Source organism: Simochromis diagramma, unplaced genomic scaffold (genome assembly GCF_900408965.1).
Source record: "Simochromis diagramma unplaced genomic scaffold, fSimDia1.1 OVJJ01000107.1, whole genome shotgun sequence".
Lineage (NCBI taxonomy): Eukaryota > Metazoa > Chordata > Actinopteri > Cichliformes > Cichlidae > Simochromis > Simochromis diagramma.
In genome coordinates this window covers 2,923,096-2,947,012 of record NW_024387209.1, presented here as the reverse complement: position 1 = coordinate 2,947,012, position 23,917 = coordinate 2,923,096, and the positions used below count along the sequence as shown (strand labels likewise).

Below are 23,917 nucleotides of genomic sequence, written 5' to 3'. Positions count from 1 at the left end.
TCTGGTGTCAGGTGTCAGGGCCTCCACTGGCCAGGCGGTCCAGGTTGGGGGGAGGTGAGAGGGTCTAACTTTAGGAGGCTGTGTCAGAGCGGTCGGAGTCGGCTTCAGAGGAGCACCTTTCAGACAGAGGTAGGAAAACACACTCACTCTCAGACACACACACTGACACAGGTAGGAGATGTTTTCTATGCAGCTGAAGTCCTGTTTATTATTTCTGAATTTTCACACATCTGATCTGAGAGCAGCTCTTCCTCTGCTGCCGTTTAAGGCTCAGAGCTGTTAGGTCTCAGCGCTGCTGTGAGGCCTGCAGGCTGAGGCAGCTGTCACCGCCTTAAAAATAGACTTGCTGGAAGGCCTCAGCTCACACACACACACACTTATAGCAACATGAGGCTCTGTCTGATTGCTTAGTATCTTAGTCATGGCTGCCTGTTGTTGACCCTTACTGACTGTCGATCAATATAACTGAAAGAATATTTGGTGTTTTGACTTATTTCAGCTGTAATCACAGCTGAGAGAAAAACAAGAAGAAAGAATCAGACTTCTTAAATCTTAATCTGACCTCCCTTCAGGCTGATTATTAATCACTGTCACTGACATAAACTCAAGCTACATATGTTGAGCTTAATGAGAGCAGGGCAATTAGAAATCTGAGTTTTCCTTTTCTGTTTAACACCATCAATTCCACTTAGAGCCAGTCAGTGTTTATGCAAGTATTAAAACCAAGTATCATTTAGAGTAGTACTGTGCAATGTTGTATATTTTGATATTGATCCAATATTGTCAATACTGCCAATAACTGCACAGATACCGATTTGTAGATATAACTTCATGTAGCTAATGTAGGGGGAGAGGAGTGTGTCTGAACACATAATGACCACTGTGATTTTTTACTTTTCTCTATAATTAGTTAACACATCAAAACTGTCATGGTTAGCGCTGGCAAACCGTGGGAACGTGGAAAAATGGGACCACAAATGCAGGACTCTTCAATGAAATCAATACATTTATTTACAGTGAAGTAAATAATCACACAAAAATAAATCCCTGTACACTCCAGACTCCCGTCCCGTGTCTTCCTCCCAGTGTCTGTGCTCTGTGTCCTCACTTCCAAGTGTCCACGCACCCCGTGCTTGCTGCCCTCTCGTTTCCACGTTCCCCGTGAGAAATAACAGAGGCAGACTTTAGACACGTTCAAACTGTGGCTGGCTTACACTCACTAATATGTTGAAAACACTGATGGGTAGTCACACAACGATCCAGCGTCGGAGAGAGCACCGCCGCACTCCTAAGTAGCTCCTCCGACGAGCCTTGATCAGCTGCAGGTGTGTGTGTGGTCATTTCCTCAGGTGTGGCCAGCCACCTTGCAGGGCACACCTGCCAGGCCTGAAGACTCCTGTAAACTGGTGCTCCCAGATTCACCCACATCCACACACACACACACACGTGCGCAAGCAGTGATAATGAGGGACAGCAGCACCAAATATGCATATGTCCATCAACTATTCGAGAACTGGAACTAACACGGCTTTCAGCATTTCATGTTCTGGGTTTTTTTGTGTGTGTTTGTTTTTTGTAGACCTGGAATTAAAATGTGTCTGTTCCTAAAGGACTGTGGGTCTACTTCTGTAGTTTAAATCTGCGATACGGTTTAATTAAAATATTTTTTATAGTGCATGATTGAGGAAATATTTATTTTCAGTGTCCTTTTCTTTGTGCTGTTGTTTTGTCCATCAATAAACTTAAGTTAAAGATTATTAAACAGTGAAATACTGCTCACAAATTCATGCAACTTCATTAGTACAGTCACTTTAGTACAGTGCAAATAATTTTTTTGTCCTTGTGATATTTTACGTGCAATCAAATTATTATGATAGAACAATATCTTTATAATAAATTAGCTTAATTTTGACCAAATATAGTCTAATTTAATGTTAATTAAAGTTGAAATTTATTAAGAAAATAAGTTACAAATTTTGATCTTTTTAAAAAATCATGTTTCTGTTTTGTTTGTTTTTTTTCCATTAAACTTTGACATCAAACTCAGATGACAAAGCTGAACTGTTGACAAAAATATAGACTTAGCATCATATTAAATGTCTGGTGTCACACTTTTGTCAAGACGTTTTAGAGAGTACTCATGTACGTGTTATTCATTTATTTAAATTGATCTATAAAATAGTGAAAACATCGAACAAGTTACAGGAAAAAAGTTGAGAGTCAGTGAGGATGAAGTATGCTTTTATTTTGTTGATGTCTCTAAAGAGAAAAACAGCACGATTTTTTATTTTCTTCTGTCAGTAGTGATCCAGGTTCATCAGAAGCAAGGGAAGGAGGCATATTGGTTGCCATGGCGTCGGCCAATGAACATGGAGAGCGAGGTGATCAGATGGTACCTGATGGAAAGGAAGAAGAGGAGGAGAAGAGCGTCCGCGGAGTCCAATCTCATTACCTTCGCTGTCCCTCCCCAAAGTAAGAGCCAAGTTTTAAACACAGAACACCAGACTCAGGTTTACTGACTGGGAAATTAACAGATTCTGTCAAACATGACAACACTGCACAATTCCTGCTTCAGTGTTCAAAATTTAAATCAAATCTTCCATTTTCACAGATTTTGTATCACTGCAAAACTATTACTGTGTAGTTTCCCAGTAAAATTACCCCATTTAAATGCATTTACACTTCTTTGACACGTTATTAGGTACACCTGTTTAATTCAATTCAATTCCATTTTATTTATACAGCACCAAATCACAACAACAGTTGCTTCAAGTCGCCTGTAAGGTGATACATAGAGAGAAAACCTCAACAATCATATGAACCCCTAGCAATCATTGGTGACTGTGGGAAGGAAAAATTCCCATTTCTCCTCAGAGAGGAGCGGCCGTCTAATGTGACCTGCAGATTTGCTTATTAACACAAATATCTGACCAGCCAACCCCACAAGTGCAACTCCGTGGAGCCACGCTCAAGACGACATGCTGAACTTCAAACTGAGCATCAGAATGACCATGAGGGAGGAGAGGAATTAAGTGATTTTGAAAATAGCACTGCTGATTTACTGGGATTTTTCTACATAACTATCTCAGGGGTTTTTCAGACAGAGCAAAAATGCCTTGTTGATGTCAGAAGTCCGAAGAGAATGATCAAACTGCTTTGAGCTGACAGGAAAGCAACCATAACTTAGATAACCACTTGTTACCACCAAGATATGTGGAGGAGAATTTCTGAATGCACAACATGTCGAACCTTGAAGCAGATCGACTACAGCAGCAAAAGACCACACTGTGAACCACAGAGGACTGGAAAAATGTTGCCTGGTCTGATGACACTGATTTCTGCCATGACATTCAGATCTCGATCCAACAGAGCACTTTTGGGATGTGGTGGAATGGGAGATTCTCATCATGGTCCAAAGATGTCTTAAGTAATTCATTACACATGAAAAAATAAGAGCTATAAATATGTATGCCATATTTAGCTTGTTTCCTGTTTTACAAATCTCTTTTTAATGTGTGTTTCCTTCTCGTGCAAACAGCTTGGAGCCATGGTTAATGGCTTAAATTGAAGAAGTTACATATACAATAAAATATGTGTGCCTGCTTTATTAGAAGCCTTAAATTATTTAATGTAATTTGTGCATGAAAATCAAGGACGTTAAGCCCACTTTGATGTGAAAAACCTTCTGTTTCACATTGAATCCCACTAAAAAAATACTATAAAACTGAGACCACAAAGTGAAATGAAGATTTGGCAGTAGTGTATTTTAATTCCTCCTTCTTGTGCTGTGATATGTGGAGCCCCGATTAAACTGAAAAGCAAATTAGAAATAAATCAGAATAGTAGAGTTTATTTTTGTTCATAATCAAGTGATGAAACTTGTGTTTTTTACCCCCAGTGTGAGGGTGTAAAATCAGTTGTAAACTACAGTTTTTACACGGAAGGTGGTGCTACATAGAACATCTGTCATGAATGCTGCAGTAGATTTAAAACTTGTGAAAGTCAAACCAAACTTTCATGTCTGATTTCAGTTTTTCTTTTGATTGTATTTTAAAGTAAATGTACTTCTGACATTTGCAGCAGGAAGGTCCTCTGTATACCTCGCCTCCAACTCCTTGTTCATCACTTTAGCTCAATCCACCTGCAGTTAAAATAAAGCACCTCTTTGAAGTGTCTCACATTCCTCTACAGGTGAAGTCTGGTTTCCAAGCTCCTGCTTAGCTCTTATGGGACTGTAATGGAATTACACAACGCTTATATCCTTTATCCTTTTTTAGTTTTTATACATTTTGGTGTAAATGAAATGTGCAAGAATTCAAAAACAAGAACTGGGTGGACTAGTTTCAGTTTATTTTGGATTTTCTCTTATCCACACAGGGTAAAAAGCCTCTGCCATAATTCTCACTGTATATTCGACCAGTCTTCAGCCCTAACTACATTTATAAGCTTTGTCAAAATGGAAAGTTTTAAGCCCAATCTTAAAAATTTCATGCTGGCAAAGATAAACCCAGCAGCTGAGGCTAATCAATGAAGTTAATGGGCCTTGGCCTTGTAAAGTAAAAAGACAATGCAGAATCTTTAGCTCTACATTAAAAGATGTAAATGTCTGTTTATATTTCAGTCTGTTTATATACTTTTGACTATGTGGATTACAGAAATAAATAAATAATAAATAAATTCAAACTTCTGCACCCGAGTTTTAAAGTCATAAATATGTATGCTGTACAATTGTTAAAATGAACAATTAAAATATCAAAATCACCACCACATTCATAAGTCTATGTGAGCTTCTGATCATGGCTGTGAATAATAGATGTTGAAGATTGTGTCACTGTTCTGCAACCTTGATGGGTGAACTGGAGCTCTTTTCTTGTCTCAGCTAACATATTTCTATCACATTCTTTAGATTCCAGAAAATACATTTAGTTATTTAGTTCAGCATAACCTTAAAATACAAAAGTTGCATTCTTCAAGAAGTACTTCTACAATGTCTAAATCAACCTCACTGTAGTTGATGGAGGAGCTCTTGATCAGACTGAGAACACTTTATAAAGCCATTTAGATTAAATAAACCAAGTGAACCTTTTCTCATTCAGAAATGACATCAAAGAATTCAAAAGTCAGAAGGGTGCCTCAGCCTCATTTTATAAACTCATGCATTAACTACATTTAACACAATCAACATTTCAGTGCAAGCTGACGCATTAGGCTCTTATTTTCAGTCACGCAGCGCTCATGAATAATAACGTCTCTGTCTGTGCCTCCCAGTTTCTCCATGACCTCAGAGTCCAGGTTTTCCATGATCTCTGGGTCTGACGCTGAGAGCATCTTCATGGAGCCCATCCACCTCTCATCAGCCATCGCTGCCAAGAAGATCATCAACGAGGGTGAGACGACACAGGAAAGAGGCTCAAGCTGCCCTTTACATATTTTATTGAGATTCTAAACAAGCTGCTGTTAATCACATTTTCTTAGAAAACTTCTGCTGCCTGGATCTGGAGACAGATCAGACTTACTTATAAAGTAAACAGGCCTAACAAAGCCCTCAAGTAGAGAAATATCAGAACTTCTGGGTGGATTTTATATGCACTTGGAACGAGTAAAACACCTGGCCAATGAATCCATATGTGCAGATATTTATTTTTAAAAAGAGAAGACCAACAGGATAATCAGACTTAATCCAAAATGTAATCCGCAGCAGAATAATGATCATCTGCAGAGGAATGGTTTATTTGAAGAGTTTCCGTCAGGTTTCAGAGCTCATCACAGCACAGAAACAGCTTTAGTTACAAATGATCTTCTTATGGCCTCTGACAGTGGACTCATCTCTGTGCTTGTCCTGCTAGACCTTAGTGCAGCGTTCGATACTGTTGACCATAATATCCTGTTAGAGCGATTAGAACATGCTGTAGGTATTACAGGTAGTGTGCTGCAGTGGTTTGTGTCATATCTATCTAATAGACTCCAGTTTGTGCATGTAAATGGAGAGTCCTCTTCACACACTGAGGTTAATTATGGAGTTCCACAGGGTTCAGTGCTAGCACCAATTCTGTTTACACTATACATGCTTCCCCTAGGCAGCATCATTAGAAGACATAGCATAAAATTTCACTGCAATGCAGATGACACCCAGCTCTATCTATCTATAAAGCCAGATAACACACACCATTTAGTTAAACTGCAGGAATGTCTTAAAGACATAAAGACCTGGATGGCCGCTAACTTTCTGCTTCTTAATTCAGATAAAACTGAGGTTATTGTACTCGGCCCTGAAAAGCTTAGAAATATGGTATCTAACCAGATTCTTACTCTGGATGGCATTACCTTGGCCTCCAGTAACGCTGTGAGGAACCTTGGAGTCATTTTTGACCAGGACATGTCCTTCAACGCACATATTAAACAAATATGTAAGACTGCTTTCTTCCATTTGCGCAACATCTCTAAAGTTAGAAATATCCTGTCTCAGAGTGACGCTGAAAAACTAGTTCATGCATTTATTACTTCTAGCCTGGACTGCTGTAATTCATTATTATCAGGATGTCCAAAAAACTCGCTGAAAAGCCTTCAACTAATCCAAAATGCTGCAGCAAGAGTCCTGACAGGGACTAGAAAGAGAGAGCATATTTCTCCTGTTTTGGCTTCCCTTCATTGGCTTCCTGTTAAATCCAGAATTGAATTCAAAATCCTGCTCCTCACATACAAGGTCTTAAATAATCAGGCCCCATCTTATCTTAATGACCTTGTAGTACCATATCACCCTATCAGAGCACTTCGCTCTCGCACTGCAGGCTTACTTGTTGTTCCTAGAGTATTTAAAAGTAGAATGGGAGGGAGAGCCTTCAGTTTTCAGGCCCCTCTTCTGTGGAACCAGCTTCCAGTTTGGATTCGGGAGACAGACACTATCTCTACTTTTAAGATTAGGCTTAAAGCTTTCCTTTTTGCTAAAGCATATAGTTAGGGCTGGACCAGGTGACCCTGAATCCTCCCTTAGTTATGCTGCAATAGACCTAGGCTGCCGGGGATTCCCATGATGCATTGAGTTTCTCCTTTCCAGTTACTTTTCTCACTCACTATGTGTTAATAGACCTCTCTGCATTGAATCATATGTGTTATTAACATCTGTCTCTCTTCCACAGCATGTCTTTATCCTGTCTTCCTTCTCTCACCCCAACCGGTCGCAGCAGATAGCCGCCCCTCCCTGAGCCTGGTTCTGCCGGAGGTTTCTTCCTGTTAAAAGGGAGTTTTTCCTTCCCACTGTCGCCAAAGTGCTTGCTCATAGGGGGTCATATGATTGTTGGGTTTTTCTCTCTATCTAGCGCCTTGAGGCAACTTTTGTTGTGATTTGCCGCTATATAAATAAAATTGAATTGAATTGAAGTGAATTCACACAGAAGCTTCCTTCACTTAATAACAAATAAACAAAAATGGCAAAAAATATAAATATATCATAAACTACTGATGAAAAGTACAGAGCAGACATCAGATGCCTGTTTACAGGCTAAATAAATAAATAAAATAAAATCAGCTTTTATATCATGATTCCTCACCAGCCTTAATCTGAAATTTGATTTGTATTTGCAAAGCTCTGGGGGGATTCTAACTGATTAATAATAAACCACAATCAGATGGATTTCTGTGTTCTTTGTCCAGCCGTACTGAACTTTCAAAAGTCATCCAAGGGCAGATGAGCACTGCACAGGGGTCAGACTCTGTCTCTCTTCACTCCTCATTCATATGCAGTGTGTCAAGCAATGAAGACTAATGTGGCTCAACAGTCTTCAATCACAGCCAATCCACGTTTTGCTCCTTCATCTTGTTACATGGAGATGCCATCCACTGGAACGAGGAAATTAGCTTAATGTGACGCATCACAGATTCGTGGCTTCATCAAATTTCTCCTCTTAAGTTTGGACTGCATTAAAGGCAGCCTAATGATCAAAACGGGTTTCATCTGCAGGGAGGAAGATGACCGCTGATGAGGACAGCTGCAGTGACCTGTTTCTGCATTAATGGCATGCTTCTTTTGAAGCTGCACACACATTAAACCCCTGTATGTCCTTTGGGAGTGGCATAGCTGTTATGATTTCACAGGGGAGTGGGGCTAAACGCAGGAGCTCTGAACAAAAGCTTCTTAATCCTAAGCTGATTCATCTTCACAATAAACCATAAAAGGATAAATTCCAGGAAGGTTCAAATACTCCAAACTAAACATGAATCTAAGAAATAAGAGCAGCCAACAGGGGCATGGGGGAAACACGTAGTACAAGAAACCATCAGAGAAATCACATGCAGCAGAGCAGAAATATAAAAGAAAGTAAAGAGAACTAAACTGCAGGAAATAAAACAACCAAAGGCAAATTACTAAAATAAGGTCGGAAGTAGCAACAGAGACAATCAAGGAAGACGCAAAACAAATTACCAAACATAACAGTTGGAGTAATTTTACACTCAAAATCTTTGATCCTAAATACTTGGATTTGTTCTGTAGCATACCTGAAGATGTTCATCTCGCAACCTCCTCATCCTGTCTTCTGTGTCACACAGACTTCTTACATTAATTTCTTAATATAATACAACAAAATCAATCAAGAATCCATCATATTTATTACTATCTTACCTCCTCAGAGTTGCCACATCGAGGCGTGCAGTCTGAGTCCATCCCAGAGTCCATGTTGGAAACCGCTGAGCAGCTGATGGTGGAAGATCTCTACAACCGTGTCAGGGACATGATCGATGACCGCAGCCCCTACAACACACCCTGTGTGCTGGACATCCAGAGAGCCATGGTGCAGGACCGCCTAGAGGCTCCCATCAATCTCGTGGATGAGGTGTGGCCCAACATCTTCATTGCCGAAAAGTGAGTCGGTGCATTCTCGTTTTGTCTAAATTATTTTTCCACAAGTCAACATAGAGGATTATTCTTAGTTCCAGACCATAGGCACAAATATTTTAGAAGACAAATCTGTGCTGGAAGATGAACTTCAGTTCAACTTCAGATTTCAGTAAGGGTTCACAGAAAGTTCTGTTACATTTTTATGGATTTTGAATGGTTTTGCAAATTTTCTTGCTTTCATGGCAAGTACCCATCAGACGCAATGGCACAAGATTCAAAAATGTATAAACATTCTCATAATTTCCTTTCTTTAATCTTATAGTGGATAGCTGGAAATGAATAGCTAGAGAAATCCTTCCAAATATGAGACAAATTCCACCTCATCATTCACTTAAAACAGACTTTCCTCTTCTAATTGATTGTATAAATCCCATTTTCTGATCTGTCTGCGATAAACAAGTAATCTGCACAAACAGTCCTAACTCATCTACTTGACAGCTTGTTGCAGAGGTTTTGTGTAAATCAAGCTGTCTTTATTGGTGAATTTATCCAACCATTTTTTTGGTCTATTAAAAATCCAAAAAGTGCTCAGATAAATGTTCCGTGTTAACTGAAACAACCTTGGTAGCTGATAAATATTGTGTGATGTGGTTGAAAGCTCCAGAACAGGGTGATAGATGGCTGATTCCAAAGTTTATTTCCCTGCTCTTCTCCAGAGTGTGATGTTCCTCGGGTGTCATTTTCTGCAGAGGCTTTTAGTAAAGCTGTTTGCTTGAACGTTTGGATGGGTCATTTTACACACAGTAAGACAGATTCCCCCCCCAGGTCTGTTGCAGTGAATAAGGCCCGTCTGAAGCGAATAGGCATCACACACATCCTGAACACAGCTCACGGTACAGGAGTCTACACCAACGAGTCATTTTACGCCGGCATGAACATTAAGTACATGGGCATTGAAGTAGACGACTTCCCTGATGCTGACATCTCGGTGCACTTTAGACCCACCGCCGAATTCTTGGACGACGCTCTGCTGACGCACAAAGGTAGGCAGGATTTGGTTCATCTCCTCTGAAATCTGTGTTTGCTGTTGTGGTGAAGAGTTCAGAGTACATCACTGAACACTAATCAACTCTGCTGGTAAGATTTATTGACAAATTAGAAGTAAATAATACACAGAGTAGAATTTGGTATGCATCTCTCCCCTCTATTATTTTTGTTTATTCACGCCTCTTGCCAAAAAACCACACTGAGTAAATCATGTTAAAAGGCTGACTGGTGATGTTAGCACAACTGGAAACTAACAGGGGTGATGCCTTTTCATAGTTGGAAAGTCTGTTTCTATTTTTTCATGAATGAGAAGAATAACAACAAAGAAAACAAGCAATCCATAGCAACATCCATACATAAAATTGTCTCCAGAGGAAAATAAGAGACCAAGCAGAACAAACAGAACTGAGAATAAAACAAAAACTGCATGGTTCACAAAACTGACCAGATTTGAATCATGACAAAATTCATTGACTAGAGAAATTAGAAATTAGATAAGAAATTCGATCCCCTTTATTTCTGGTGGTATTTGGTTGTGTGTGGATTCAAGTCAAAGGACATATTGTATTTCTGGGATTTACAAAGCCCTTGGAGAGGGGCAGTAACACACTGAAGTCACAGATGTCTGTTCCCAAATGTGGTAGTGGTTGTGAGGACCTTGGTAGCTACAACTCCTTCTGAAACAATGTGTGGTTGGGAGCAGAATTATGGTTGCTCAGCCTTAGAAGCTGGCATGGCAACTGGGGGGAAACCTTTTATGAGATATTTGTTTCTTGTTCAATAGGGAACAATCTGTCTTATAAACAGCCCAATCTAACCCCCCCTTCTGAGATGCATAGGTTAAAGATAAATCCAAACAGGCTCAGTGTTGGGGTACATAGCATAGGGTTTGAGGTCTTGCGCCAGCATGCTAGAAAGATCAGTATCTCCTATATGTCGACTGTAGGCATGAATGAATAGTGGAAAAAATACAGAGTTTTGGAGTCCATCTATTATTTGTTAAACAAAAAAACCCCTATTGACCATATTTAGAGTATGTTTAAAGAGTCTCATATTTTTTTCACTAAGTTTAAGATGATCACTTATTGATGATTTAAGACCACAAATAAGTGTTCATAAGATTTTTTTTATCTCATAAATAAATCATTATCATTATAATGATTATATATTCATACTTATGAAATTATTTTAGCAAAGATTCCATGTAATACAATTACATTTATGATATAAATCATCATAAGAGGTTTTATTTCTTTGCAAACAGACCTTTGCAGTTGGGTTAGCTTCAGCTCAAAAATCTACTATAAAGGATAAAATCAACCATTTGGCAGAGTATATTTTTGGAAAATTGTTTGACCCTTAAATTTTTTTTTTTTAAGTTATCATGTTTCTTAAATCTGTTCACTAAAGCATCTGACACTTTTATAAAAGCCATATCAAAACAAATATATCTGATGTTGATATTTTCATCACAGAGAGTCTACATTTCTTGCATTCTTCAGTCATTGCTAACTTCCTGTGAGGAAGCTACCTGAAAAACCCAGCGACTAACCTAGATTGACATCCACAGATCAAAACCAAGCTGTAGAGGTGGCTTAAATAGGTTAACTTCCTGTAAATGTTTCAGAAATACATAGGGGCTCAAAATATCCTCTACCAAGTGGTTTAGCAGAAATTTAAAAGGTTTGCCAGAATGGCTCTCTTTACTGCTTGTCTTTGTCCTTCCTTCTCCTAACTGGTGCCCCTCCCTGAGTCTGGTTCTGCTGAAGGTTTCTTCCTTTTAAAAGGGAGTTTTTCCTCCTGACTGTCGCCAAAATGTTTTCTCATTGGGGAGCATATGATTCTTGTGGTTTTCTCTGAATTATTGTACCGTAGTTTTCGGGTCATAAGCCGCTACTTTTTTCTCACACTGTGAACACTGCGGCTTATACTGACGTGTGGCTAATGCATTTTTTTTTCATGCGGCCAAAAACATTTTGCCTGGTAACAGTAGACCAATCAAAATGATAAGTAGTGTATATATACGGTATATATTTTTATCGGTTGTTAAGAGACGTTGTAATGTTGTTTGTGCACTGTTCCGTAAAAAAACCATAAGCAACATAATTTGTGTGTTACCGATACGTACGTGTACTTAAAGGTAGCCGTGTTACAGGTGCTGTTCGAGGAAAAAAGCATTTGCAGTATGTATTTTTGTATGTTACCATAACGTTTACGTTACCATGTTTATGTTACCTTACAGATTAAATTAAATGTTAAAAATCCTCACGTGTAATATTTCTGTGTAGATATCTCATATTACAGGTGAAACGCATACGGTGCAAGTACAAAATTGATTTTCTTCCTACAATTAGAGCATGCGGCTTTTAATCAGGTGCGCTCTGTAGTCTGGGATTTACGGTAGTTTTTTACAATATAAAGCACCTAGAGGTCGCTGTCGCTGTTATATAAATAAAATAGAATTTAATTGAAAAGAATATATATATATAATCTATCGATCTTCCACCAATCTATTGAGTGTCTACTTAAAATTGAGCCTCTTTCCCAATAGGCTTTTCTGTTTTTGTCCACATGATATATATCTGTTGAACTGAAGGCATCACCCTCAACATTATTTTTATCTCCGAACTTCAGTTTATGACGTAGGAAACAGAAACTTTGGCAATGGTTTTGTGTCTGTCTTCATCAATAGAGTGTTTATTTTGTGATCTCTGGTTCCCACAGACCTTTAATCATTCATTTATTTTATCATTAAGCTCACAGACATGATACACAATGCACTTATTTTACCAAGGTTTGCTAAAAGCACTTTTTAAATACTTGTCCTGGAGTGGAGGTCAACAGTGACGCATTAACAGATCCCAAACATCTGATCAGTAATCTTTTCAACATCCCAGTTTCTGAGAAGAATTTCTTGTGCCGACAGAGAACACAGAGTATTCCTGGAAGGAAATGGCATAGTCACAGTGTTGTTGACTGTGCTTCTTACTTAACACAGCCTAAAATGTTGCTGGAAGACCATGGCAAGAGCATCTTAATAATATCTTGTCTTCTCCCTGGAGACTGTGGAGCAAATTTGGACATTTTTATTAACTGATTAATGATTTTATCTTTCTTATTGTCCTACCTACAGAGCAAGGAAATTAAATAATATTAGATATTAGATATATCAGATATTTTGCCCCAACTTCTGCCAGGTTTTATGTTATGAAGACCATTGTAGTGATGAAGAAAGACCCCGAACAAATAATCTTCCATGTCAAGATATTTAAGAGTCATTTAATGTCAAAACAAGCAAAACATTTAAGAAAACATGATGCTGTTATTTAACAAACTGTTTTTTGTACTTATTTATAGCAGTTTACAAGCATAATGCTCAGATCAATTAAAACTAATAATAATTTTTAAAAAGCTTAAATATTTACATTTCTTTCTTAATTTTGTTAAACTGATTAAATTAATAATTTTTAATAGTTTTTCAATGGATTGACTGAGCACCACATAAGAGTACATCAGTATTTAGTCATGATATGAATGCTGTGCTATAGTTGCAGTTGTCAATATTGTAAACTGTTGGGGAGCACAAATGGTGTAGAGAGGGATGTTTTGCTTATTGTGAAAAAAGAAAATTAGCAGAATTGCAAACTTGCATATATTTAAAAAAAAAAATTCCCATCACAGCCCTGTGGGCTGTCTATCCTTCAGGCTTGGGTCCTCTACCAGAGGCATGGGGAGCTTGGGGGCCTTTCGCAGTATCTTAGCTATTCCTAGGACTGCGCTCTTCTGGACAGAGATCTCCAATGTTGTTCCTGGGATCTCCTGGAGCCACTCGCCTAGCTTGGGAGGCACTGCACCTAGTGCTCCGATTACCACTGGGACCACTGTTACCTTCACCCACCACATCTTCTTGAGCTCTTGAGCATCTTCCGAGTAAGATGACCCTCCTCAGAGGGCAACATCGCAGAGTCAAGTTACTTTTTACTTTCTTCTTCCTTATTAGTCTCTTGCGAAAACTGCGAGAGCACAGTAATTTTGGACTTGTTGACCCAAACCTGCTGGAATCCTACCCAGAGCTAACACGCTATGCTGACCTGATGCTAGGCTGGCCTGAGGCAGGGGACTCTCCTGAGAACAACAAGCCGAAGTGGAGGCATGGCAGATGGGGAACGGCTGACTGAAGGTTCTGGCGCATGATTAGCAAAGGAAGGCTAATACTGCTTGCAAACTTTCAGTCTCTGGAAAATAAAAAGGGCAAACTCCAAGCTCGGATTTCCATTCAAAAAGAAATTCAGGAGTGCTCCATACTGTGTTTCTTTGAAACCTGGCTGGCGGAGAGGACACCCGATAAAGCAAACCAGAGGGCTACACGATTTTCAGAGCAGGCACTACGGACAGCGGCAAGATACATGGTGGAGGAACGGCCGCCCTCGTCAAGCAATCATTGTGTACTGACTGTAAATTCACTTCAAAATCCTACTCTGAAAATGTGGAATTTCTCACTCTAACGTTAAGGCCATTTTATTTGCCCAGAAAACTGCAGTGCATTATTGTGAGTGTCGTGTACATCCCCCCGTTCGCTAAGGAGGAGGCTGCACTGAAGGAGCTGCATGACATGATCAACAAGCATGGAAATAAACACCCAAACGCTGCTGTAATTGTTCTGGGAGACTTTAATCACTGTAATCTCTGGAAAAATATGCCTAAACTGCATCAGTTTGTAACCAAACTGGGGAAATAAAATACTGGATCACTGTTACAGCAACATCAGAAATACCTTCTCAGCTGAACCAAAACCTAATTTTGGAAAGTCTGATCACCTAGCAATCTGGCTAAAACCCATCTACAACAAAACCCAGTCACAGTTAGTACTATTAACACCTGGACTGATGGTACAAAAGCCAGCCTGCAGGGCTGCTTAGAGGCTACAGACTGGAGCATCTTCAAAGGAACAGCTAACGACATCCATGAATACACAGAGACTGTTAGCGACTACATAAACTAGTGTTTAACAGGACTGTGCGTAGATTCCCCAACCAAAAACCCCGGTTTAATGGAGACATTAAACAGAAAATCAGGCAGAGGAGGGAGACCTTCAAGGCAGGAGATCAAGTGGAGTATAAGAGAGCCGCCCGCTATGAACTGCAGAAGTCCATCAGCGCAGAAAAGAGGGGCCACTCAGAAAAACTTGAAGGCTACTACCTGAACAACAACACACGCAGCATGTGGCAGGGAATTCAAGACGTCAGAAACTACAGGGGAACTACAACAACCACAGACCCCCGAGACACCACCCTACCAGACAGCCTCAACACCTTCTATGCCAGGTTTGACAGGCTGAACACACAGACTCCCTCAAAGGCCCCCAGTGACCCCACGGAGACCATCCTCCAGGTGACACACACACAGGTCCTGAAAGCTCTGAAAAAAGTGAACCCCCACAAGGCTGTGGGACCCAATGAAGTTCCTCCCAGAGTACTGAAGGCCTCTGGGGAACGGAGAGCAATCCGATTACTTTTTTCAAGTAACGAGTAAAGTTTTACTATTGCAAAAATGGTAATTAGATTACCGTTACTCCCATAGGAACGCTGCGTTACTGTGTTACTAAAACCGTGATTTCTTTGCGAGAATGTCTCATGACAATGACGTAAGCGAGTGCGACGTTCGTGACAACAGCTGTGTGCAGATCAACAATGGATAATACACTCAACAAAAATATAAACGCAACACCTTTGTTACTGCTCCCATTCCCCATGGGATGGACGTAGAGACCTAAAATTCATTCCAGATACACAATATAACCATCCCTCCCAAACAGTGGTCACAAATCAGTCCAAATGTGTGGTAGTGGGCACATCTGCTATATTGAGATAATCCATCCCACCTCACAGGTGTGCCACATCAGGATGCTGATCTGACATCATGAGTAGTGCACAGGTGTACCTCAGACTGCCCACAACAAAAGGCCACCCTGGAATGTGCAGTTTTGTCTCACAGCAAAATGCCACAGATGCCACAAGCAATGAGGGAGCGTGCAATTGGCATGCTGACAGCAGGAATGTCAACCAGATCTGTCGCTCGTGCATTGAATATTCATTTCTCAACCATAAGCCGTCTCCACAGGCGTTTCAGAGAATATGGCAGCACATCCAACCGGCCTCACAACCGCAGACCTCGTGTAACCACACCAGCCCAGGACCTCCACATCCAGCAGGTTCACCTCCAAGATCGTCTGAGACCAGCCACCCAGACAGCTGCTGGAACAATTGGTTTGCACAACCAAACAATTTCTGCACAAACTGTCAGAAACCGTCTCAGGGACGCTCAACTGCATGCCCGTCGTCCTCATCGGGGTCTTGACCTGACTCCAGCTCGTCGCCGTAACAGACTTGTGTGGGCAAATGCTCACATTCGATGGCGTCTGGCACGTTGGAGAGGTGTGCGCTTCACGGATGAATCATGGTTCACATTGTTCAGGGCAGATGGCAGCTGAGAATGTCCCAGTTCTTGCATGGCCAGCATACTCACCGGACATGTCACCCATTGAGCATGTTCGGGATGTGCTTGACCGGCGTATACGACAGCGTGTACCAGTTCCCACGAATATCCAACAACCTCGCACAGCCATTGAAGTGGAGTGGACCAACATTCCACAGGCCACAATTGACAATCTGATAGACTCCATGCGACGATGTGTTGCACTGCATGAGGCAAATGGTGGTCACACCAGATACTGACCGGTTCTGGGTCCCCAGACCCCCAATAGCGCAAAAAACTGCACATTCCAGGGTGGCCTTTTGTTGTGGGCAGTCTGAGGTACACCTGTGCACTACTCATGATGTCAGATCAGCATCCTGATGTGGCACACCTGTGAGGTGGGATGGATTATCTCAATATAGCAGATGTGCCCACTACCACACATTTGGACTGATTTGTGACCACTGTTTGGGAGGGATGGTTATATTGTGTATCTGGAATGAATTTTAGGTCTCTATGTCCATCCCATGGGGAATGGGAGCAGTAACAAAGGTATTGCGTTTATATTTTTGTTGAGTGTATATCGAGTGCGGGAGAGAGTATGAGCGTGCAGCGTTTAAAGCGTGGAAGTACTGACCTTACTTTGAGTTTGATTCCATAAAACATGACAAAAACATTAGTGTCTGTTGTGCGTGGGAAGAAAACGTGTTTTTTCAGCGAAAAAAACCCCCTAAACTTCCAAGCAAGCGCCGAGTGCGCTACGACGTAATGGGAAATTCACAGAGAAACTCGCAGATTCAACTGACTTCAACTGACCACTGCGGCACACCTGCACCAGGGCAAACCTCCGCCTACCCCAGTCCTGCTTTACAGGTGAAAATAGAGCAACAGGACCGCTGAGTCTTTGATTTTATTTATTTTCTGCTGTGTTTCACTTGCATTTATTTAGAAGACTGAGTGTAAAACACCAAAAAACAATTTCGTTTATGTGCTGGAAAATAGGTTTAAATGTTAAACAAATTTCTTCCAGTCAGAGAATGTTGCATGTAATTAAATTTTTGCTTGATGCATAAAGTTAAAAGATTAAAACTAATAAAACAAGTTTTAAAAGGAGACTTTTTCATTTGATTACATTTTGTATGATGGATTATGAAGAAAAAGTAGAATTGGGCTGAAAGATCTATCGCTTTATCACCTATTCAGGTTGTAAATCATGTTTTTAAAAAGTAACTAAGTAATTAATTACTTTTGAAAATAAGTAATCAGTAAAGTAACGGGATTACTTTTTTGGGGAAGTAATCATAATTAGTTACTGATTACTTTTTTCAAGTAACTTGACCAACACTGGTGGGGAACAACTAGCTTGTGTGCACATGGATATCTTCAACCTTTCACTATCTCAGGCAGTAGTCCCACATATTTTTAAATCCTCCATCATTATACCAGTTCCCAAAAGTTCCCAAAACCACTCAAAATCAAATAAAAGTTCATATTTAAAGTATTTATAATCAATAAATTTATAATAGGAAGGGTTGAAGAAAATTAGCTTTTTACATTCTTATATCCATCTACTTACTGGTGAGCCTATAGCCCTGATTGTCATTGCTCTGTATGTCCACTTTATAATGAATGTCTTATTCATTTCTTGACCTGAAGGCATCCTCTTCATCTGACATTAGAAATGGAAGTTGGGAAACCTTGAGACTTTTTTTTTGTCTGTTTTCATCAATGCTGCATTTTCTGGTCTCTGGTTCCCACAGACTTTTAACTATTCATTTATTCTCTTATTTAGCTCACAGTCATGATCCACAATGCACTTATTTTTTCAGATTTTGCTAAAAGTGTATTTATAATACATATCTCCAGGTGAAGGTCAACAGTGATACAATGAAATATTCCAAACAACTGATCTGTAATTTCTCATCATCACAGCTTCTGAGAACATGTGTGTTCCTGGAAGAGGCTGACACAGTCACTGTGCTGTTGATTGTGTTTCTTAATTAACATGCCCTAAAATATTGCCTGAAAACTTCATAAACAACAGCTTAATAATACAGTTACACCAAAAAATTGATGGACAAAGAAACAGTTTTTGTAGTTTGGCCTCCGTATGCCACATTTTAAACCACTCGGTAAGATATGATTAAAGTGCCTCTACCAATTTTACTTCAAGATGTATTGTGTTAACTGTTAAGGATATATATTTTTCAGAGGGTTAACAGTTCTTGTAAAAACTAAAAGTCAGTGATTTCCTGAAGTCTCAAATCCATTGAAATCACCAAATGTTGCATTTCCTTCATTGAGATGCTCTACCAGGCCTTTACTGCAGCAACCTTCAGCTTCTGCTTGTTTGTGGGTCTCTCTGCATCACGTTTTAGCTATAATAACTGAAAAGCTGCCCTACTGGGTTGCAATCAGGTGACTGATGTGGTCATCTGAGAAACTCTTGGGTTTTATTTTTATTATGCCTCGGGGATGGACAGCAGTCACATCGTCAGTAGACACTAGACGCCTGTTTCCACTGGCAGCCATACATGCCCATTCCATAACACTGCCTCTACCAAATCATGTGGTACCCCTTAGATCACGAGTTGTCTTCTTCTCTATCCCACTCTCTTCCCATCATTCTGGTACATTATCCTTGGTTTCAACTGTTTCTCCTCTTCTCTGGTCTAATCTGTCTCTCCTTTTCTTGAGTGTAACCAGTAGTTGTACATTGTTGTTAAGTCTCTGTATTTACATTCATGAAGCTGTCACCTGATTATAGACTTTAAAAGTGATATATCCACCTCCTCAAGAGTGTTCTTAAAATGATTAAATCGTGTGAACTTGTTTTTCTTAACCATGGAAATAATACTATCATTATGATTTTTACTCATCTTCCTTCAGGCCTTTTGATGTTGCTGAACTAGTCATTATAGTCACTGCTTTTAAAAATGTATCTTACTGTTAATTTGGCTGCTCCTAACATTTTTTGTTATTTCTCTAAGATTTCATCAGGTTTATTCAACCTGATGATGACCTGTTTGATATGCAATGACCTTCATCTGGGCCTTATATTTAAAATTATGGAGAAAAGCAATAAAATAAAAAATTCAACTCTGAATTAACTTCAGATATCATGTCTACTCCATTTGTCATTAAGTAAAGGGACAGTCCTAACCTGGCCATGAAAGTGGATGTCAGCCTGTTATGAGCCTGAAAATGGGTGTATAAACATGTGTGTAATTCCTAATGGATCTGTGGAACATTTTACCACTGGAACATAACATCCTGTATATTTTCTATGCATTAAATCATAAACACTTACATAAACGTTAAGAATACAATATTCACATAAATGTTTTAAATGTTAAATTTTTTCACGCTGATAAATATGAATCTATATATATTGCAACACCTTAAACTATTTACCAGACTAAGTAAGACGCTCATAAATGTATAATATCAATGTATTTGTTTTATTTATAGTATCTGCTATATTTGCACTTGTCAGTTAATATTGTAGAAATCGTCACTGTGGTAGCACAGATACCACAGAGTGGGGTTTGCATATTGCTTATTGTGTTTAAAAAGGCCTTTAAAGCAAGTTTTAACATGTCTTAGGATATAGAATAAGATATGAAGCAATTAATACAGCCAGAAGCTGCATTATCAACAATAGAATCCCTCCCACTCAAACTTCTGTTTACAGCATTTATAATCAATGGTTTTAAAATAATAGGTGTTGAAGAAAGGAAACTCTTTACTTTACAGTGAGCTTCAGTTAAGCTGCGTGGCTGTGGCACACTTATAACCTTGAATTTGTCCACAGCATGCTGCTGGTTCTAAAAGAAAAAGCTCTTAAAAGCCTTTCCTTCCTGACCTGTTTATCTAAAACCAGCAGGCAGTCACACACAAATATATACTGGTGAATACAGTGGAGCATTTAGGTAAATAAATAGATAGACATTTCCTCTAAAGAGTGTGAAGACAAAGACTAAAGATTGGTCATAAATAAAATAAAATATTGGTCATATATATTGGTCATAAAAAAATCATTTTTTCTTCATAAGCATTATAGAAAGGGATTCAGCACACTTAAGTTGAAACATATAAAACCTAAAATGTAATAAGTTATTGCTTTGTCAATGGTTTTGCTGCCCTCATCTGATCATAGGCCATTATTGCAAGTTTAACTAGATTAACTACATTAATCTATTGCAGACATCAAAACTGATGTATACTGTGGACTATTTCATGTAGAATTTGTATACATACATAACATACTTCATTTACTTTGGGTGTAGCTGAGTAATGGTATTTGCCTCAACTCTTCAGTATTGGTAATCATTGTTCCCTTTACTTGCAGGAAAGGTTCTTGTTGTTTCTATGATGGGCATCAGTCGTTCTGCTATCCTGGTGGCTTGCTACCTGATGATCTTCCAGAACATGACCATCATGGAGGCTCTGACCTCAATCAGGAAAAAACGTGCCATCAACCCCAACGAAGGCTTCCTGAAGCAGTTGAGAGAGTTCAATGAGAACCTCATGGAGGAGCGAGATGATGACGACGAAACACTAAGCCAGTGCTCTGTGATTGATGCTCGAGCGCGTACTCGCATCTTTGGGGAAGAGGATGATGAGGATACGGACACAGAGGAAGAGCAGAGTATGATTGAGGTGAAAGCGAACTCCATTATGATGGAGGAGGAGGAGGATGGAGAAAGTGTGATGAGCAGCGTTGCCTCCTCTGCAGCTGCTGCAGCACTTAAAAGTGGTTTGACTGGAGCACAGAATGGGTTCAACAACCAGGTATCCAATGGTGTCCCAAATAAGTTTGTTCTATCTGAACAAGGGGGCAAGGAAGATGGGGATGATGATGATGATGGTCTGGACAGCATGATTCAGGAGTGGCAGAGGAGGAATGAAAAATACCAGAATGATGAGTGGTGGGAGGCACAGCTGAACACTGATGGGGAGGATGAGGAGTCTCTTCCGGGAGTTTTTACAAAGAAGACAAAAGAAGTTGGAGACACTGATGTGGAGAGCGTAACCAGTGAGGACATACGAGCTGTGAAAGAGCGGCTGAAGCGTCGCAACAGACGCCCACCCTCTGACACAATGTCCACCTCCAGCTGCATGAGTTACTCTGATCTTTGGAAGCAGCGGCTTAAGGAGATCGAAGAGCAAGCAGCTGCTCGGTACCGCAAGAAAGAAGATGATGAAGGCAGTGAGAGCACTGCCACTGAAGACGAAGGAGTAAAGAAGACGATTGATGATGAAGTAGATAGCATCCTCTCTGACACCAGCTCCATGTTTAACTTCTGTCAGAAGAATAAGGAGAAGATGTCACCATTGGAACGTTGGCGAATCAAGAGAATCCAGTTTGGGTGGAACAAGAAAGATCGTGAGGATGGAGAGAAAAGTTCTGTTGGTGATGGTGAGGAAGAAGCCAAGACACCATCTCTGCAAGACGTCAATCTGACAGCGTATCAGGCATGGAAGCTGAGGCAGCAGAAGCGTCTCGGGGAAGAGAACACAGATGAGATTCTGGAGCTGAGCAGAGGCGAGGACTTAGCAACAATCAGAAGAAGACAACGACGTGAAGAGATTCTGGAGCGTTCAAAGAAAACTTTAGAAGAAAGCCAGTCCGTATGTGGCTGGGAAACAGAAAGTTGCGTTAGTGGTGGTACGATACCTCTATCTGCCTTCTGGGCTGGAGCTGGTGTTACAGGGCCGCCAAGTGTTGCCAATGATGACAATATGTCCATGCTCAGTGGTAGATCTTCCATAATTTCTTCAGTTTCCCAGGCTCGCAGCACAAGATCCTCACAGTTTGGAATCCCAGCAAATCCTGTGCCACCAGTACCGCCGATCCTCCCAGTTCCAACTGTGCAGGGCCCCGGAGGTGAACCAATGGTCAATCTGGCTAGCATCCAAAACTGGATTGCTAATGTTGTTTCAGAAACGATCAAACAGAAGCAGAGTGAAATGAGCCTTCCTCCTCCATCACGTGCCGGGTCTGAATTGAGCTTTGGTGCTCCATCAAACGTGATTTCAAGGCGCAGTGTCGATGATGACAAAGCATCCTTGCTGAGTGGTGCTTCCTACTCCAGCTCTCTGTCACAAGATCGAGGCAGGGCAGCATCAGTCCTCTCCAGTGGCAGTTCAAGCAGCATCTCAGGTCTCAGTGGTAGAGGCTCAGCATTAGGCTCTAATCTTGGCTCCACCCTGGGCTCAAAGAAAAACAAGATCACCACTACCAGTGTTCCTCTCTTCAGCCTCTTCCAGGACCAAGTTAACCTGGATAAACTGGATGCCATGGACAAGGAGATCAAGTCAGAGATGAGGGACAAAATGTCTACCTATGAAAAGAAGAAGATCCTGGAAGACAACAAACGCAGTACTCTGTTTAAGAAAAAGAAGCCAAAGGAGGATGAAGATGAGGAAGAGGAAAGGAAGAAGAAAGAGGAGGAGTTTCTTGAGGAGACAAAGAAAAAGGAGAAACCAAAGAGGAGTTTCGGTCTATCGGGGTGCCTGAATCTTAACCCAGCGCTGGAGAAAGATAAAAACACCAACATTGATGACTGGCTGAAAAGTGTCAGGCCTCCCCCGAGAAAACCAGCTTCAGGAACTGAAGCTGGTCCATCAGAGGACCCCTATGATGATCTTGACGCCTCAGCTTCTGAATTTGACTTCTCAAGCAGAAGAGCCTCTTATGCTACTGACGAAGATGATGATGAGGAAACGTATGGCATTACTTCCAGATACCGAGCCAGGTTACACGAAGATCTATCAAGTGAAGACACAGAATATTCCTGCAATGGCTTCACACAATCCCACAGCTACAGCCAACCGGGAAGACCATACGGCGCTGTTCATCATTCACGATACGAAAGCAATGAGACAGAAGGGAGAAGGACTAGGAGACAGGAAGCCACAGAAGAGGAGGAGGATGACATCTCCACCTTCATTGCCCAAACCAGGCAGAGGATTAGGGCTCGAGCTGCCGCGGAGGCTGAAGACGATGAGGTTCTCGCTGCTTGGAGAGCTCAGCAGGAGGCAAAGCGAGAGAAGCAAAACTTAGAAAATACTACTGATGCAGACAGGTTTTAGAAAATGTAAAAGAGCCAATTCTGTGCTGCTGCTGCTGCTGCTAGCTCACACAAAGCTCTTTTTTTTTTGGTCGAGGAGTGAAAACAAAGGATGTACAAATTGAAATAATTCTAATGCACAAAAAACACTAGCATTCACATCCATAGAAAAATATGCACCTTGACCTTTTCATATTACATCAGCACTGCAAAGAAATTAAGGATTTGAGCCTGTTTTACTATTAAAATGGAAGAAATACACAATACAGTTCTCAGTTAAGGTTTTGCTTGTACCACAATTGAATGTAAAACACAATGAATGCAAATTTTCATAGAAAAGATGATGTGAAACTTCTAAAAAAAAAAAAAAAAAAATAGGAAAAGTCCCTCGAATTTGTACTCTTGCACAATTTTACTATTTTCTGATGAATGATGATTTGGGCTTTTTATTTGGTTTAATGGCTCCTAATAAAGCTGCATCATAAAG

The 23,917-nt window shown here is 40.3% G+C and overlaps 1 protein-coding gene across 2 annotated transcripts; it reads left to right on the top strand.

Moving 5' to 3' along the window:
* Window positions 1-23,917, top strand: dusp27 (dual specificity phosphatase 27). Of its 2 annotated transcripts, none has more exons than XM_040051627.1 (6): window positions 1-129; window positions 2,302-2,472; window positions 5,269-5,387; window positions 8,626-8,857; window positions 9,659-9,876; window positions 20,706-23,917. In XM_040051627.1, exons 2-6 carry the CDS (start codon window positions 2,351-2,353, stop codon window positions 23,450-23,452), a joined length of 3,438 nt encoding a protein of 1,145 aa, XP_039907561.1. In that variant the 5' UTR covers window positions 1-129; window positions 2,302-2,350; the 3' UTR covers window positions 23,453-23,917. The 2 variants fall into 2 exon arrangements, with proteins under 2 accessions (XP_039907561.1, XP_039907562.1); XM_040051628.1 differs by having other exon boundaries at window positions 54-129; window positions 2,305-2,472.

Bases quoted from the DNA above. Each gene is read 5' to 3' on its own strand.
- dusp27 (XM_040051627.1), top strand. From the start codon at position 2,351: ATGGCGTCGGCCAATGAACATGGAGAGCGAGGTGATCAGATGGTACCT. The intron at 5,388-8,625 runs GTGAGACGACAC...TTACCTCCTCAG, and splicing joins CAAGAAGATCATCAACGAGG to AGTTGCCACATCGAGGCGTG. The intron at 9,877-20,705 runs GTAGGCAGGATT...CTTTACTTGCAG, and splicing joins CGCTCTGCTGACGCACAAAG to GAAAGGTTCTTGTTGTTTCT.